At 41.5% G+C, this 16,766-nt stretch overlaps 1 protein-coding gene across 2 annotated transcripts; it reads left to right on the plus strand.

The window, feature by feature from the left end:
* The first annotated feature begins 208 nt into the window (after positions 1 to 208).
* lsm6 (LSM6 homolog, U6 small nuclear RNA and mRNA degradation associated) lies at positions 209 to 13,753 on the plus strand. 2 transcript variants are annotated; one of them, XM_072256029.1, is made up of 4 exons: positions 209 to 506; positions 10,077 to 10,193; positions 12,418 to 12,531; positions 13,435 to 13,753. In XM_072256029.1, exons 2-4 carry the CDS (start codon positions 10,100 to 10,102, stop codon positions 13,467 to 13,469), a joined length of 243 nt encoding a protein of 80 aa, XP_072112130.1. In that variant the 5' UTR covers positions 209 to 506; positions 10,077 to 10,099; the 3' UTR covers positions 13,470 to 13,753. The 2 variants fall into 2 exon arrangements, with proteins under 2 accessions (XP_072112130.1, XP_072112129.1); XM_072256028.1 differs by lacking the exon at positions 209 to 506 and adding an exon at positions 5,923 to 6,059.
* Positions 13,754 to 16,766: the final 3,013 nt, after the last annotated feature.

Below are 16,766 nucleotides of genomic sequence, written 5' to 3' on the forward strand. Positions count from 1 at the left end.
ATGTCCAGGAAACCAATATTTCCAGGTTTCCCAATTAGAAATTCTGACACACCCGTTCGTTTCAGAGCCAAATAAATATCAGAGTTTTTGTTTCGTATGATTCTGTCAGAATAGACAGAGGATCTGTTAGAAAGAATTTTAATGCTTTTATTGTATCTTTTAACATCACATTTAGTTCATTTTCTATCATCCCAGTTGTTCCAGATCTTGCTTGACTAACTCTATAATAAATAATCTGTGTCTTCTGAATCCACTGTGAGAACTTGTTTGATGTAGGAAGGAACAGCAATATTACCTTAATAGTTCCAGTAATGCAATTTTGTTTTTCAGCTCAGATGTGGAGTTTACACATTTTCCCATTCACCACGTGGATTTCCTGTGGGCGCTAGTAAAGATGACACTAAATTGAGTGGAAAAGCAAACTGTGCAGAGGATCCAGAAAGTCTGCAGAGATATGGGCAGGTTACATGAGAGGACCAGCGTCTGGTAAACGGAGTACAATATAGGTAAATATGAGATCATTCACTTTGGAAGGAAAAATAGAAGTTCAGATTATCATTTTAAGTTTTGAAAGATTTCAGCTGTCGTACAAAGAGATTTGGGAGTGCTTGTACATGAATCGCAAAAGTCTGGGTTACAGGTGCAACAGGATATCAAGAAGTCAAATGGAATGTTGACCTTCATTGCCAGAGGCATTGAATTTAAGATCAGAGACGTTAAGCTGCAACCATGTAGGGTACTGGTGAGGCCGTGCCTGGAGTACTCAGTTCTGGTCTCCTAACTTGAGGTAAGATATACTGGCTTTGGAGGCAGTGCAGAGGTTCATCAGGTTGATTCTGGAGGTGAGGGGGCTAGCCTATGAGGAGAGGTTGAGTCACGTAGGATTAAACTAGCTGGAATTCAGAAGAAGGAAAGGGAATCTTACTGAAATATATATTATTAATGGGATAGATAAGGTAGAGGCAGGAAAGCTGCTTACATTGGTAGGTGAGACTAAAACTAAGGAACATCGCCTCAAGATTTTGGGGAGTAGATTTTGGATGGAAACTTCTGTCTCAGAGTAGTGAGTCTGTGGAATTCTCTGCAGTGGAGGCTACCTTATTAAATATATTGAAGACACAGTAAGATATATTTGTTCTCATTAAGAGTAGATAGGTGGAGCTGAGTCTACAGCTGGATCTGCCCTGATCTTATTGAATAGTGGTGCAAGTTCAATGGAGCAGTTGGCCTACTCCTCTTTCCGTTTTTTTAAGTTCTGGTGCTGTGAGGCAATGATTTCTATCTGTGCCACTGTGTTGCCCAAATTATTTCTCTAACTGATAATCATTGCTCATTCACTGACAAATGGGCCAGGTGGCCTACTCCTGCTCCTATTTTGTATGTTCTTATGACTGTATGCTCCTGATCTCAGTTAACCCGAACAGCGCTTCTCATAATCAAATATTATAGCTATGGGAAATAGTCACTGGAAATTCTCAATAATTGATGCAAACAATTCTTCCACCAACTTTCAACCTACAGGAGAATCAACACAGAAAGTGGCAGCTCGATACTTTCTCACAAGGTCTGAAGGAAATAAGTTCACATTGACCAAATCTGGGCAGCAATTTGTCTCAATACTCTGACCAATATCAATCCCTCAACATCATTCAATCTGATTTCTTTCTGACTATCTTATTGGGTTTTACAGCAAATTGGATTGCTGAGCCTGGTTGTGAGGTTTCCCAAAACTATAACAGGGATTTCAAAGGTACCTCAGTTGCAAAAAGTTTTTTAAAAAGTCTTTCAAAAATCTTTCAAAAAGTTATTTTATATTTGTTATTTCCTTTTTCTTATCCCATGACACCATGAACTATTTCTTACCTGTCTCATTTAAATGTTACCTTCCTATTTATATTATTGAAGGAGCAAATGATTTCTCTCGCTTTTGAAATTCTGATTTCTTTTTGTTTTTATAAGTGAAACATTTTAACTAAACTTTGTTAAAAAAATAAAGTAGACACAGTGACACAACATCTGAAAATTGTTTAGTCCCAATGGCTCTGATCCTGGTGCTTTGCAGATATTATAAAATTGGATTACATGCAATGAGTCATGAGATACTAATAAGCTGCAGCCTGGTGAGGTGAGGAGGAATTGGTAGGTCTTATATCAGCTTCTTCAAGGGTAAGGTCCCATATCACTTCAGAGGGCAGAGCAGCCGACAGACAAAAGTTGAAGAACATTCACACACAGGTGATTACAGCATTGCCTACATGAGATAACTAGGCTCAGGTTCAACTCCAACCTTGCCAATGGCTTTCTGTGGAGCCTCGAGTTCCTCCCATCCGGCAGTTAAATGGTGTCAACCTATGAGGGCAGAATTTCTAGCATTCATTATAACACAAACAGAATTCAACCAGCATCAGATGCCTGCACTGGAGATTCTGGCTTCTGGCATCCAAAGTCAGCTTGCTGCCAACCAAGGCCATACTGCTGTCATTATGTTCTCTGGTCCCATAGATTTCACAAGTATCTCAGCACCCTAGAAATTTGTCTTCCAGTACATTGCTTAGTTAGAGGTCCTGCTTTGATGATTCTGTGTAGTTTGCATTAGTTTCCTCTTCCATATGACAGCAAGTGACTGGTTACAGCATTGCCACCCCAACAGGCCCCTTCCAGTTTGTTTTAGGTCTTGATAATCCATAAATAACCGTGAAACGGAGATGGTGACCTATGCTTTGAACTGCAGCAGTCCTTGGGGTAAAGGTATGCCTACTGGGGAGCAATTTCCAGGAACTATACTCAGATCCTGTGAAGGATCCGTGATTTATTTCCAAGTTAGGATAGTATGTGGCTTGAAGGAGTACCTTCTGATAGGAGTAGTCTCTTGCACTTGCTGTCCTTGTTTTTCTTGCTGTAGAAGTTGTAGGTGCAAGAGGTAGGTAACTTCAGTTTATTTTACATGAGGTGCACTCTACTGTGAGAGGAAAATCAATGTTTAGGCTGGTTGATGCATTACTAATCAAGATGGTGTCAGCCTTCTTGAGAGCTGTTGGTGCCATACACACCCAGGCAAAGGGAGAGTAATCCATCATGCTCCTGATGTGTGCCTTGTGCATGATAAAAAAAAATCCTTAGGTGTCAGAAGGTGAGTCACTTATTACAAAATATCCAACTGAACTGCTCTTGTAGCCACTGGTTACAACAGCCATGTGGTTTGGTTCAGTTGTGATCCCTAGCATGCTCATCGTGGAAATTCAGCGATGACAGTATCATTGGTTGGCAAGGGGTGGTGGTTAAACTCTTCATGCTGGAGTTAGTAATTAGCTGGCACCTTTGTGGAAAACATATATTGCCCCTCAGTAAGTCTATAGCTAGATATTGAATGTGTCTTGTGCATGCAGGTGTGAACTCCTTCTTTTGGCAAAGATTGCTCATCAGCCAGCTAGCCTAGACTGCTGAAACTCACTCAGTACATCCAGGCCCAATGTTGGTCATGGCAACCACAATGTCCTCCACTGAAAGTACTGATTATCCATCATTTTGATAACAGCCATTGGAGAACCATTGCATAAAAGCATGACAGTCAAAAGCAAACAGAAGATGATCGGTTAACGTTGTACGGTTTTGATTGTCATTTTAAGTACAGAAGAAATTGGCCATGTCATTTGTCCAGTTATGACTTCCATCTGTGCAGAAGGAGACTATAACTCGATCAGTAACAGAGGGGCAAGAACATGCAAACTGTGTCACAATGAGAATGCAGGCTTCTCTCCATTCAGAACTGGTGCTTGCTCTATTCACCAATGGCATGGTGAGAAGTCATTTACTTAACTTACTGCAGTGCATACGGCGAGGGAATTCTAATATCGATGTTACAGAGGCAACAAAAAGACAAAGTCATGGATGGGGAAGGTATGTCCCTAGGGGAGAATTCCAAGTGATTTGGAATTTATTTTCGAAGCTGGCCCAGCCCCTCTGAGCCATGATTTCTCTACTATAACAAGCTTGCTATCAACCACTCAGCTGGCTACCAGAGTCTCAAGCTCGAGAGAGCTGTGCAGGCATACAGTGAAAGGCAGCAAGTCACGTCACATCAAAACGTACGAGGAAACAGAGTGTAGGATCTGGCCAGGTTGTCAACACAGGCAGTAAGTGTTGCCAGTTCCCAACAATGGGCACACACACCTGAGCAGCCAGGGTACGGCTCTGAGACCCTCATCTCAACACTGAGCGGCTGCACCAGCCTGCACAGCACACAGCACCAGGCTCTTGGGAGCCCCTGAACATCAAGCTGCAGCTTGAAAATTGTATGCTTTATCAAAGTTCAAAGCAAATTTATTATCAAAGTACATATACTGTATACAACCCTGAGATTCATTTTCTTATGGGCATTACTGTAAATACAAAGAAACAAATAAAAAAATCAAATAATAATGATAAATAACTAAGCAACAAATGTCTAGAAAATGAGATCGTCATTGAAAGTGAGTCCATAGGTTGTGGGAACTGTTCAGTGAAGGGGTGAGTGAAGTTATCCTCTTTGGTTCAAGAGCCTGATGGTTGAGAGATAATAACTGAACCTGATAGTGTGGGTCCTGAGGCTCCTGCACCTTCTTCCTGACGGCAACAGTGAGAAGAGAGCATGGTCTGAAGGGGGTGTTTGATGCACTTTCCTGCGACAGCACTCCGCATAGATGTGCTCAATGGTGGGGAGAGCTGTGCCCATGATGGACTGAGCTAAATTCTCTACTCTGTGTAGGCTTTTCCATTCAAGGGCATTGGTGTTTCCATTCCAGGCTGTGATGCGGCCAGTCAATATACTCCCTGCTGCACCACACACAAAATGCTAGAGGAACTCAGCAGGCCAGGCAGCATCTATGGGAAAGAGTAAACAGTTGACGTTTCCGGCCAAGACCCTTCATCAGGGCTGGAAACAAAGATGAGAGGTCAGTGTGAGAAGGTGGGGTGAGGGGAGGAAGAAGTACAAGGTGGCAGGTGATAGCTCAAACCAGAACAGCCGGAGGGATGACATTGATTAGTGAAAGAGATAAAGGGCTGCAGAAAGGAGAATCTTAAAGAGAGGTCTAAAGACCCCACAGAAGAAAGGAAAGGGGGAGGAGCACCAGAGGGAGTTAATGGGATGGTATGGAGATAAGGCGAGAGAGGGAATGGGGGAGGGGGGGCAATTACTGGAAGCTCGAGAAATAGATGTTCATGCCATCAGGTTGGAGGCTACCCAGACGGAATAAAAGGTGTGGCTCCTCCAACCTCAGTGTGGCATCATCACAGCAGAAGAGGCCATGGACTGAATGTTATAATGGGAAGTAGTTCTTCCAGTATTTTGTGTGTGTTGTTTGTATTTCCACCATCTACCATTTTTCTCTCCACTGCGCAACTAGAGAAGTTTGTCAAAGCTTTAGATGAGACGCTGAATCTTCGCAAGCTTAGATTCCAACAAAGCAGAGGCGATACCGTGCTTTCCTTGGAATGGCGCTTACGTGCTGGGCCCGGGTCAGATCCCCCGAGGTAATTTGAAGTTGCTGACCCCGATGAGGACTGGCTCAGGGATCTCTGGTTTCTCCCTGTTGAAGTCACTATTCAGCACTCTGGTCCTGCTGACTTTGAGTAAGAGCTTGTTGCTGCCAGGGCCTCACTGAGCAGATTTTCAATCTCCCTCCTGAATGCTGATTCGTCACGACTGCGGTGTCATCCGCGAGTTTAAATATGGCACTGGCACTCTGCTTATCGTTTGCAAATTGCCTTAAACATTGGCGGAAAAAAAAACAAAAGAGGGAAAAAAACTGCAACTTTTCAAGAGTTTTACTTGTTTAAACGCTGTAACTTTATCGCGAGAAATAATTCGCCATTTTTAAGGAACATGAATTGACTTTAATCTTGTCCCAGCGAGGCTTCTGTAACAGCGGCGGATGGGTGTTCAGGCGTGTGATTGGTGGGTTGGCTGGGGGTCGGAGGTCGGAACTGCCTAGGCCGTGCGGTGTTCGAATCAGTCCGGGATCCGGGAGTCGGGTTTGAAACGGGTCGGGCCGCGTCCGGATCGATTTCATCGGCGCGGTGTAAGTGAACGCTCGGTTTTCCTCTCGGGGTGGCGGCAGGTTCGGAGACCCGCTCCCTCGCCTATCGCTGAGCACTCACTCGGGCCTTCAGCAGCTCTACCCTACCTGTTCGTACGGGTCGTGACTGCTTTTATTAGACGGGCAGCCTATAGTTTTGTAAAAGTTTCTGTGCTGATGTCGACTCTCAGCCACAACCGGATTCTCCCATTTTACGTTATCGGCACTTCCTTACTCTGCTTTTCATTGTGTGTTGAGCTAGCCGCTCCTTCGATTATTAAGTATTGTTCACCCAAATTGCTGCTTATGGTCGAGGACTGCATATTCTTTTATAGTTTGTCTCAAAAATGGAAATAACTTCTCGTGACGAATTCCTATTCGCCGTGAAAGCACCAGATCCTTTTTCAGCTTCACGTGACATTAGACAACTGTGTCGTATATAATCATTGCCCTCGTGTGCTTTTTAAAGAAAGAGATATTAACGGTTTTTAGCCTCAAAGCCCTTCTATCCATGCCCAAACCCCCTCAATCTCCGTCGCAACGTACAAAAACAATGCGTCCATTGCTTCAGTCTTGCCCACTAAACTTAATCCTTTTTACGCTCATTCTGCTCTTTTTGCCTTTACGCGGTCTTTTCCTGCTTGTGTCTGTGGTACGTTTGGCATCCTCTTGCACTTTAATATCTTCTCATTTCCGACTGCAAAATTTTTCCTATGAATGTCCTGTCCCTTTACACCTTTTTCCCACATCAGGATGTCGTTGCATTTTCCTTGAAGAGAAATGACCTGTTTGCTTGCCTCCCCCTCCCCCTGCTTGTTGTAAATCATTCTCTCACTCGTCAACTTCCCCTTCAGTTAGTTTCCAAATAAATAATGTAACTGTGGGAGCACGTGTATGTCTGAATTGTAAGTATTGGTGGAATCTGAACAATATTTTGTTTCATTCCTACTTAAGAGTGTGGGGTCCTCTTAACTCTTCCTTGTGTATTGACTGTGTTTTGATTTTGCTTCCTCCTCTCATGTAATTTAATTATCTTCACTAGTTGCCACCCTGCCCTCTCAAGGTCCATTTCCAATGATTCCCCTCTATTTCTCATCCCAAGGTTAGTGACCAGTATTCATTACAAGCCTACAGATTCTCCTGCCCTTGCTTGGCTAAACCTTGTGCCTTCCTGCTTCCTGTAAGGACTCGATTTACAAACTCCTTGTTTCTCTGACTCTGCTGCATCTTTTCTGATGACAGCTCCTTCCTTAGCACTGTTTTTGAGATAGTTTCTCTTTATTTAATTGTGACCTCCCTTCAACTTAGTTGTCAGAGCTCTGCTCTTGCCTCTTCCCAAGGTGAGCAAAGATAAGACTCCCTTGTCTTCACTTTCTAGCCCACCAGTTCAATTGTCATCTTTGCAATGTGCAATATCTTAAATGTGACATGAGTTTCCCTTCCCTATCCTTTCAGCATTCCAAAGGAATCTTCTCCCAACCTTCTCAATACCCATTCCCCTTTTCACAGTTCTTTCCCATGCAAAGTCAGGAGATGCAATACCTGTTATTTTACTTTCCTCCATTCCCAGGAATGCCTGCAAAATCAATGACCGTATGGTCTATTTTAGTGTTTTTTTTCTAAAGGGTGACTGGGGAATTGAAACCTGTTGATACCAGTCGCCAAACTTCAACAGCTGATGAATCAAGCATGCCTTCAAGTTGAACACCAGTTAGCAAAATTTTCCTAGGGCAACAAGAGGCGCAGTGTCCTTGGGAGTGCAATATATGGCAGCTCAGAGTGCAACAGGAATGATTTAGTAGCAGTGCTACTGTTGGAGCTGGCCAAGACTTTTTTGTTTAAAAAAAACTGTCCAACTAGGCTTCTTGTAGTTAATGAGAGAAATAATACTTAACGTTGTCCTCCCCAATCTACCTTCCACACCTCTCCATGATGGTATTTTTAGGAGTAGTCTTTTCAGAGATAAAGCCAAACTTCACACTGACACCAGCCTCCTCATGTTTTAAAACATACCTATTGTTATGAATTTCATGGATTCTGAAACTGTGGACATCCATGATGCACCAGAGACTCCTGTACCAGTTCTATAGCCTCACGAGCGGACATCCTTCACTGTACCATCACCGTTAAGCCAGTAGATCAGCCCTCATTTAGAGAGAAGCAATGCAGCACTGCTCGATATGCCTGTCCTCAAAACAGGAATTCTAATTTTAATCCTCACCTGTAGCCTGCTTACTAACACTCGTTTGAATTCCAGCAGAGTGCCTGACCTAATTTTAACCATTACCTAAACATTCAATCATGAAGTGAAAGTGATTACTTTTGACACCAAGGGGCCATTTGATGGGTCAAGTGATCAAAGAACTCTGGAAAATTAAAGTCAATAGGAATTGAGGGAAAACTTCAGAATCATCCACGTGAAGTAAAATAACTGTGAGATTGGATATGTGGTTTATTTATTTATCTAGCAAGACTGTGTGGAGTAGGGCCAACTGACCCTTCGAGCCATATCTCCCCAGCAACCCTGACTAATCCTAACCTAATCACGTGGCAATTTACAATGACCAGTTAGCCTACCGGATACGTCTTCGGGTTGTGGGAGGAAACCGGAGCACCCAGGGGGAAACCCTCACATTGCACAGAGACTCCTTACAGGATGGTGCCAGCTTTAAACTCTGAACCCTGGAACGCCCTGAACTGCAATAGCACTGCACTAACCCCAATGCTACCACGGCATCTAACTCACGACCGCGTGGTGTTATACCCACCACCAACTCAGAATGATGCTGTGGGGCTACCTCCTCTGTTCAGTTCTCTTCAGCTATCTCTCTTAAATGAGAATAGTTAATGACTGTGCGAAGTGCTAATCAGTTCAGAACTTCTCAAAAAAAAACAGTCTGCAACAAGATCTCTACAACATTGAGGTTTGGGCTAATAAGTGACAAACAGAATGTTTGTCATACAAGTGCTAGGTAGTGGCCATTTCCAGCAAGTCTTACCGCCTCCCTTTAACCACCATTAACGTCCTAGGACAGAAGTTCCCAACCTGGGGTCCACGGACTCTTTGCTTAATGGTCTGTGGCATTAAAAAGTTGGGAACCCCTGCTCTGGAAGTTATAGGAGCTCTGATCACCCTTGATGAGAAATGTAGTTAGATCAGATGCACAGATACATGGTTACAAGGAGGTCAGGCCCCATGTACTTTAACGAGTAACTTCTTGACACCCCAAAACTTTTCATCCACATATGAGGCCAGGTATGGAGATGTGATGGAATCATCTTGGTTTATCTGGCTGACTGCAGTTCTAACACACTTGAGTATTTCAGTTTAGCAGGACGCAGTAGTCCTGTTTGCCAGCCTAAGCTGCCATTCCAGTAGGGATCATTCTGCCTGACACGAATGCACCTTGGTTACAGGGAAAAGCCACAGCAGTGTCGTGCTCTGATTTCCTTCACAGGCCACTTAGAAACATTAAGTTCTTTTGTTGCTGGGTTAAGTTTTGAATCTTACTGCTTAACAACACAGACGGCAAAGCTTCAAGGCATTTACTGTTACCATGATAATGTGAGGAGGTTTCCAAGCGTTGGTGCCCACATCCTGTGCGTGAATGCACACAACAATTTCCCTGCTTTTAAATGCTATCTCTGAATATTTTGCTACTGGTAGATGGAGGTCTAGTTTACTGCTTCAGCTAAATAATGGAGGATCATTTTCTCAAGTTCCGGGTGTGGGTTAGAATGTACTCCTTTGCGACGCAGTTGTGAGTTCTACTGAGCCTAAAGTTTGTGCTTAAAATTCAGAACATTTGTTTTCTCCCCCAAAGCTAAACACAGAACTCTCGATGAAATCTTTTAGTGTGTTCTCAACAGTTTTTCTCTGTGTTCCCTAATCCACCCATTCCCCTGCGTTTGTTTCCAGCTTTTCAGCAAGATTTATAAATTACTGAAACGTGTTTCACTTCTACAAAGCCTCCTCTTTGAATTATTGTTGCTGCTGTTATTGGGTCTCTTCTCTTGCAGGTGCTTCGGCGTAAGGACACAAAATGAGCCTGCGAAAGCAAACGCCCAGTGATTTTCTAAAGCAGATTATAGGGAGACCTGTGGTGGTCAAGCTGAACTCGGGTGTGGATTACCGAGGTACTCATGAGTGACAGGCTTGAATGCCTGTCACCTGTTACATCTTGAGATAGTCCAAAATGCTTTACATTGTAGTCAGAGTTGTAAACTGGAATGTACAAGAGGTTTGTATACAGCAAGCCCAGGCGAACCTCAGTTTATAATGACCAGATCTTGTGCGTTCGTGGTGTTACAGATTGAGAAGTGTAGAAAACGATATTAAGGCTGTCCATAAGACATTGAAGCAGCATTAGACCATTCAGCCCATCGAGTCTGCTCTGCGATTTGATGTTGACTGATTGGCTGTTTGAGTCTGATCCATTTCCCTCTCAACCCCATTCTCCTGCCTTCCTCCCGTAACCTTTTACACCCTGACATCAAGAATCTTATCAACCTCCGCCTTAAATACACCCAGTGACCTGGCCTCCACAGCCACCTGTGGCAGCAAATTCCACAAATTCACCACCCTCTGACAAAAGAAATTCCTTCTCATCTCTGGTCTAAATGGATAACTATCTATTGTGGGGATATGCCCTCTGGTGCTAGTCTTCCCCCACTATTGGAAATTTCCTCTCCACATCCACTCTATATAGGCCTTTCAACATTCGATAGGTTCCAATGAGATCCCCCCTCATTCTTCTAAGCTCCAGCAAGTACGGGCCGTGAGCCATCAAACACTGCTCATATGATAAACCTTTCAATCCCAGAATCATTTTCGTGAATCTCCTTTGAACCCTCTCCAGTGTCAGCGCATCCTTTCACAATACTCCAAGTGGGGCCTCACCAGTACCTTATAAAGCCTCAGCATTACATCTTTCTTTTTATGTTCTGGTCCTCACTGCCGACTCAGCCTGCAAGTTAACCTTTAGAGAATCCTGCACAAGCACCCTAAGGCCCTTTGTACCTCTGATTTTTTGAATTTTCTTCCCGTTTAAAAAGCAGTCTATGCTTTCATTCCTTCTAACAAAGTGCTTGACCACACACTTCTTGACACTGCATTCCATCTACCACTTCTTTGCCCATTCTCCTAATCTAATTCCTTCTGCAGCCTCCCTGCTTCCTCAACACTACCTACATCTTCACCTCTCTTTGTATTGTCCGCAAACTGGCCACAAAGCCGTCAATTTCATTACCCAAATCATTGATACACAACGTAAAAAGAATCAGTCCCAATACCACTCCTGTGGACCACCACTAGTCACCAGCGGCCAGTCAGAAAAGGCTCCCTTTTTTCTCTTGCCAATCAGCTAAAGCTCTTTCCATCTTTTCTCTAATACCATTGGGTCTAATCTTGCTAAGTAGCCTTATGCGTGGCACCTTGTCAAAGGCCTTTTGAAAATCCAAGTACACAACATTCACCAATTCTCCTTTCTATATCCTGCTTGTTATTTCCTCAAAAAAATTTTAACAGATTTGCCAGGCAAGATTTTCCCTTAAGGAAACCATGCTAACTTTGTCCCATTTTATCACGTGTTCCCCGAAACCTCATCCTTAACAATCGACTCCAACATCCTCCCACCACTGAGGTCAGGCGAACTATAATTTCCTTTCTTCTGCCCCCTTCCCTTCTTGAAGAGTGGAGAGACATCTGCAGTTTTCCAGTCCTGTGGAACCATGCCAGAGTCCAGTGATTCTTGAAAGATCATTACTATTCCTTTGCGTTGACATGGTGCTGTGCTGTTTTGACCTGACTTTTGTCCTATTCTGACTTGAAAAGAACAAGCAGGACAGGATCAGTTGTAAAGGAACACCTTTTAAAGAATTAATATCCCTAATTTTAGTGATGGGGAGTTCTTGCTGCTGGGAACATTTGTACTTGTGTGTAGGGAAATTGGCAAATGTGGTTTCTTGTGAAATGAATTTGAATCATCAGCGTTTCAGTTTTAGATTCGACTGTTGATAAATAGTTACCTTTCTTACAGTGATAAAGGCTTTCACGTATTTGATGTTACCACTTTCTTCTATGACATGGATGTGTCAGGATTTTTATTATTGTTTTCCCAGTTAAGACATTGAATATGCTACTTGAGATAAATCGTCTATCCACACAATTATCAGGCTAAACTATACACTTGCATGTGAAGATAGTATTAATTTAGTTTTAATAGTCAGTTTTAGTGAATGGGTCCCTAAAGTTTGCAAACTGTTAACAAATTGTATAGCTCAACATTGAAACCATGTATATTCAGCATTCTAGGACTGAATTGGAATGTATTTTCATTGCATCTGTCTGATAATTTGCTAGGTGTTTTAGCTTGTCTGGATGGGTATATGAACATCGCTTTGGAACAAACAGAAGAATATGTAAATGGTCAACTTAAGAACAAATATGGAGATGCATTTATTCGAGGCAACAATGGTAAATTGGTTTTTCTTTCATAGTAAGATATGAAAATTTAGTTTCTATTTTATTGGCGAATAAAATTGCCTTTGTGTTGTTTCTTAAGATCTTTTGAAGTGAAGTCTCTGCCTGTAACTTCAGTCTGTGTGATCCCATGCTTTCTCCTGTTTTATTTTCTTTTGCCTGTTTGGTTTTCTTCTCATTTGGTATCATATTTTTGGAAGAAATTTAACATTTTATAAGTGTCATTGCTTTACCTTTGATAGGCTTGCTGTGGGTATAGTTGTAAGCCTAGCTTTGCAAGCACTTGAAAGTAAAAATCTAACTTTATCTGATCTCATTGAAAAATTTCCCTTGCTGCACAGCAGAGTTTGTTTGTTTGTTATAGATTGAGAGTTTGCTTTTGTTCTAGTCTACTGAAACATCATTTAAGAGTTCAGTTGTGTTACTGAGCAAAGTAGATTTTGAGGGAAAAGACAGACTATCAGTTGTACTGTATTTGGAAACTTTTCTGATTGTGCATTCCCTTTTCAATTTTAAATAAAATATTCTTAAAATTAAGTAAAGGTACCCCCCTGTATCAGGCATAATCCCTCCTGAAATAATTTACTGTCCTGATGCCCTATTAAAAACTCGTGAGGGAAATAATTTGACAAAATATCCAAATAAGCAAATTTTAATGATTTTGATATCATTAGATGTTTTAATGACTTAGGACAGGGACAACAAAGTTTATGAAACAGTATTTTACATCAATTAAGCATGATATTTCCTTTTGAAAAGTTGATATGTTTTCTCTGGTCTTTTTCTTCACAGTAGTTCTCATAAATATCTGTTCTCAGTAGGTAGTATGCTCTAGTGTTTAGTATTTTAATTTTAAACTGGAGAATCCTGTTTCACTTTTTTTTCTTTCTCTTTCAGTGTTGTACATAAGTACACAGAAGAGAAGACTTTAGGTGTTGTATACTGAATGTTTTTCTATGTAACTCTGATCTTTAGCTTTTTTGAACATTATTTGTCTACACATGGTTTCTTGAATAAGAATGATCTTTTTTTATACCAAAGTATGTGTCTTAGTTTGGTTTACCAGATAGTAGCTGTGATGTATCTGTCAAAGACGTGTTATTCAGGCAAGCACTGTCCTGTTTTGGAAATGTTGTATAAAATTAAAATAAACAATATGTTTTGAGAGAAGCTAATATAGTGCTGAAAATATTGTGAATAAAGGACTTGAAATACATGTACTTTGTTAAAATTCAATAGCATACAATAAAAAAACATCTTTACAAGTTTATTTTAGATTGTACCAGTTGACAGGGGAGGACAAAGCAGAAACATTTCTTGTATCAGAAATGATAATGATCCAATCATTTCTTCATTACTTTTCATGTTTTGCTTTAAATATCCCTTTCCAATTAGTTCTACAGTATTTAGACACAGCATAATCCATACTAGGTGCAATGATGCTGACTAATAGATTGCATTTGTTTTTCGAAATGCCAGCAATCAGCAGCTTGACCTAAAATGTGATCAGATCTTTATGCAAGTCCTAAAATCAGATAGAGAGAACCCAATTAAATAAATGACACAAAAAAACCATAATTGTTCATTTATTTATTGAGAAAATGATCCACTTTACCTGTACTTGTTGGAAAAAGTATGTGAACCTCTGCTTTCAGTAACTGGTGTGACCTCCTTGTACAGCAATAACTTCAACCAAACGTTTCTGGTAACTGTTGATCAGTCCTGCCCATTAGCTTGGAGGAATTTTAGGTCATTCCTCCTCACAAAACTGCTTCAATTGGTGGGCTTCCTTGCATGAACTGCTTGCTTCAGGTCCTGCAACATTTCTATAGGATTAAGGTCAGGACTTTAACTTAGTCATTCCAAAACATGAATTTGGGCAAAGCAGCCTGAAACCATGCTTCACAGTTGGGATGAGGTTCTGGTGTTAGGCGTGCACTGCCCTATCTCCTCCAAACATAGCAATGTGCATTTCTGCCAAAAAGTTCAACTTTTGTCTTATCTGTCTACAGAACATTGTCCCAGAAGTGGTGTAGAACACCCAAGTGGTCTTTTGCAAACTTGAGACATGCAGCAATGTTTTTTTTGGACAGCAGTGGTTTCCTCCATGGTGTCCTTCCATGAACACCATTCTTGTTCATTGTCTTTCTTTAGTGGACACATGAACAGAGACTTTAGCAAGTTCTAGAGATTCCTGCTGGTCTTTTGCCATTACCCTTGTTTTTTTTTAATCCCTTTTAGTATTGCACAATGTGCTCTTGGTGTGATCTTTGCAGGATGCCCACTCCTAGGGAGCGTAGCAACAGTGCTGAATTTCCTCCATTTGTAGAGAATTTCTCTTAACTGTGGACTGATGAACAATTAGGTCTTTCGAAGTACTTTGGTAGCCTTTTCCACAGTTCTTCTAGGGTCCTCTAAAAGTTGTTTTGATCAAGGCATGGTGCACATAAACAGACTTTTCTTGAGAAGAGCAGGTTCTATCAGTAAGCTGACTTTGTGTGTATTTTTTATAGGGCAGGGCATCTCTACAACCCACACCTCCAATCTCATCGCATTGATTGGAACACCTGACTCCAAATGGCTTTTGTAGAAGGTGTTACCTCAGAGATTCACATACCTTTTCCAACAAATACATGTAATATTCTACTATTTTTCTCAATAAATAAATGAACAAGTAAAATGTTTTTTGTGTTATTTACTTAATTAGGTTATCTTTATCTCATTTTAGGACTTGCGTTAAGAACTGATCACATTTGAGGTCATATTTTTGCAGAAATAGAGACAATTCTACAGAGTTCACAAACTTTCTAGCACCACTGTATAGTTAAATTAAGATAAGCAGTACAAAAAACAGAAATTAAACAAAAGAGTAGTGAGGTAATGTTCATGGGTTCAATGTCCATTTAGAAATTGAATGGTAGAGGGGAAGATGCTGTTCCTGAATGACCAGGTGTGTGCCTTCAGGCTTCTGTACCTCCTTCCTGTGGTAACAATTAGAAGAGGGTATGTCCTGAATGGTGGAGTTCTTAATGATGGACGCTGCTTTTCTGAAGCACCGCTCCTTGAAGATGTCTTGGATACTATGAAGGTTAGTACCCATGATGGAGCTGACAAATTTTACAATTCTCTACAGCTTGCTACAATTCTTTGCAGTAGCAACACCTTCCCCCACCTACCCGCAATACCAGATGGTGATACAGCCAGTTGGAATGCTCTCCATGGTACATCTGTAGAAGTTTTTGAATGTTTTTATTGACATACCAAATCTCTTCAAACTCCTAATGAAGTATAGTCGCTGTCTTCCCTACTTTATAGCTTATTAATATGTTGGGATCAGGTTAGATCCTCAGAGATATTGACATCCGGGAACTTGAAATTGCTCACTCTCTCCACTTCTGATCCCTCTATGAGGACTGGTGTGTGTAACCTCATCTTATCCTTCTCAAGGTCCACAATCAGCTCCTTGGTCTTACTGACGCAGAGTGCAAGTTGTTAATTGCGAACCACACGACTCATTGGTATATCTTGCTCCTGAACACCCTCTCATCTCCATCTGAGATTCTGCCAACAATGGTTGTATCATTAGCAAATTTATAAATGGTATTTGAGCTATGCTGAGCCACCATGGGTGTAGAAATAGTAAAGAAGTGGGCTAAGCACACATTCCTGAGGTGTGCCTGTGTTCATTGTCAAAGGGGTGGAGGTAGAGCTATCAAATGCTCCTCATAAGTTAACCCATTTATTCCTGGGATCATTCTTGTGAACCTACTCTGGACCCTCTCCAATGCCAGCACATCCTTTCTTAGATAAGGGGGAACAAAACTGCTCACAATACTCCAAGTGCAGTCTGACCAATTTCTTATAAAGTCTCAGCATTATATCCTGACTTTTATATTCTAGTCATCTCAAAATGAATGTTAACATTGCATTTACCTTCCTTATCACTGACTCAACCTTCAAGTTAACCTTTAGAGAATTCTGCACAAAGGCCCCAAGACCCTTTACACCTCTGATTTCTGAATTTGTTCCCCATTTAGAAAATAGTCTATCCCTTTACTAATTTCTACCAAAGCGTTTGACCATACAATTCCAACATTATTCCATTCGCCAACTCTCTGCCCAGTCTCCTAATCTGTAAGTCCTTCTGTGGACTCCCAGCTTCCTTAACACTATCTGGTCCTTTGCCTATCTTTGTATCGTCCAGAAACTTGGCCACAAAGCCATCAGTG

This window comes from Mobula birostris, chromosome 4, assembly GCF_030028105.1.
Source record: "Mobula birostris isolate sMobBir1 chromosome 4, sMobBir1.hap1, whole genome shotgun sequence".
NCBI lineage: Eukaryota > Metazoa > Chordata > Chondrichthyes > Myliobatiformes > Myliobatidae > Mobula > Mobula birostris.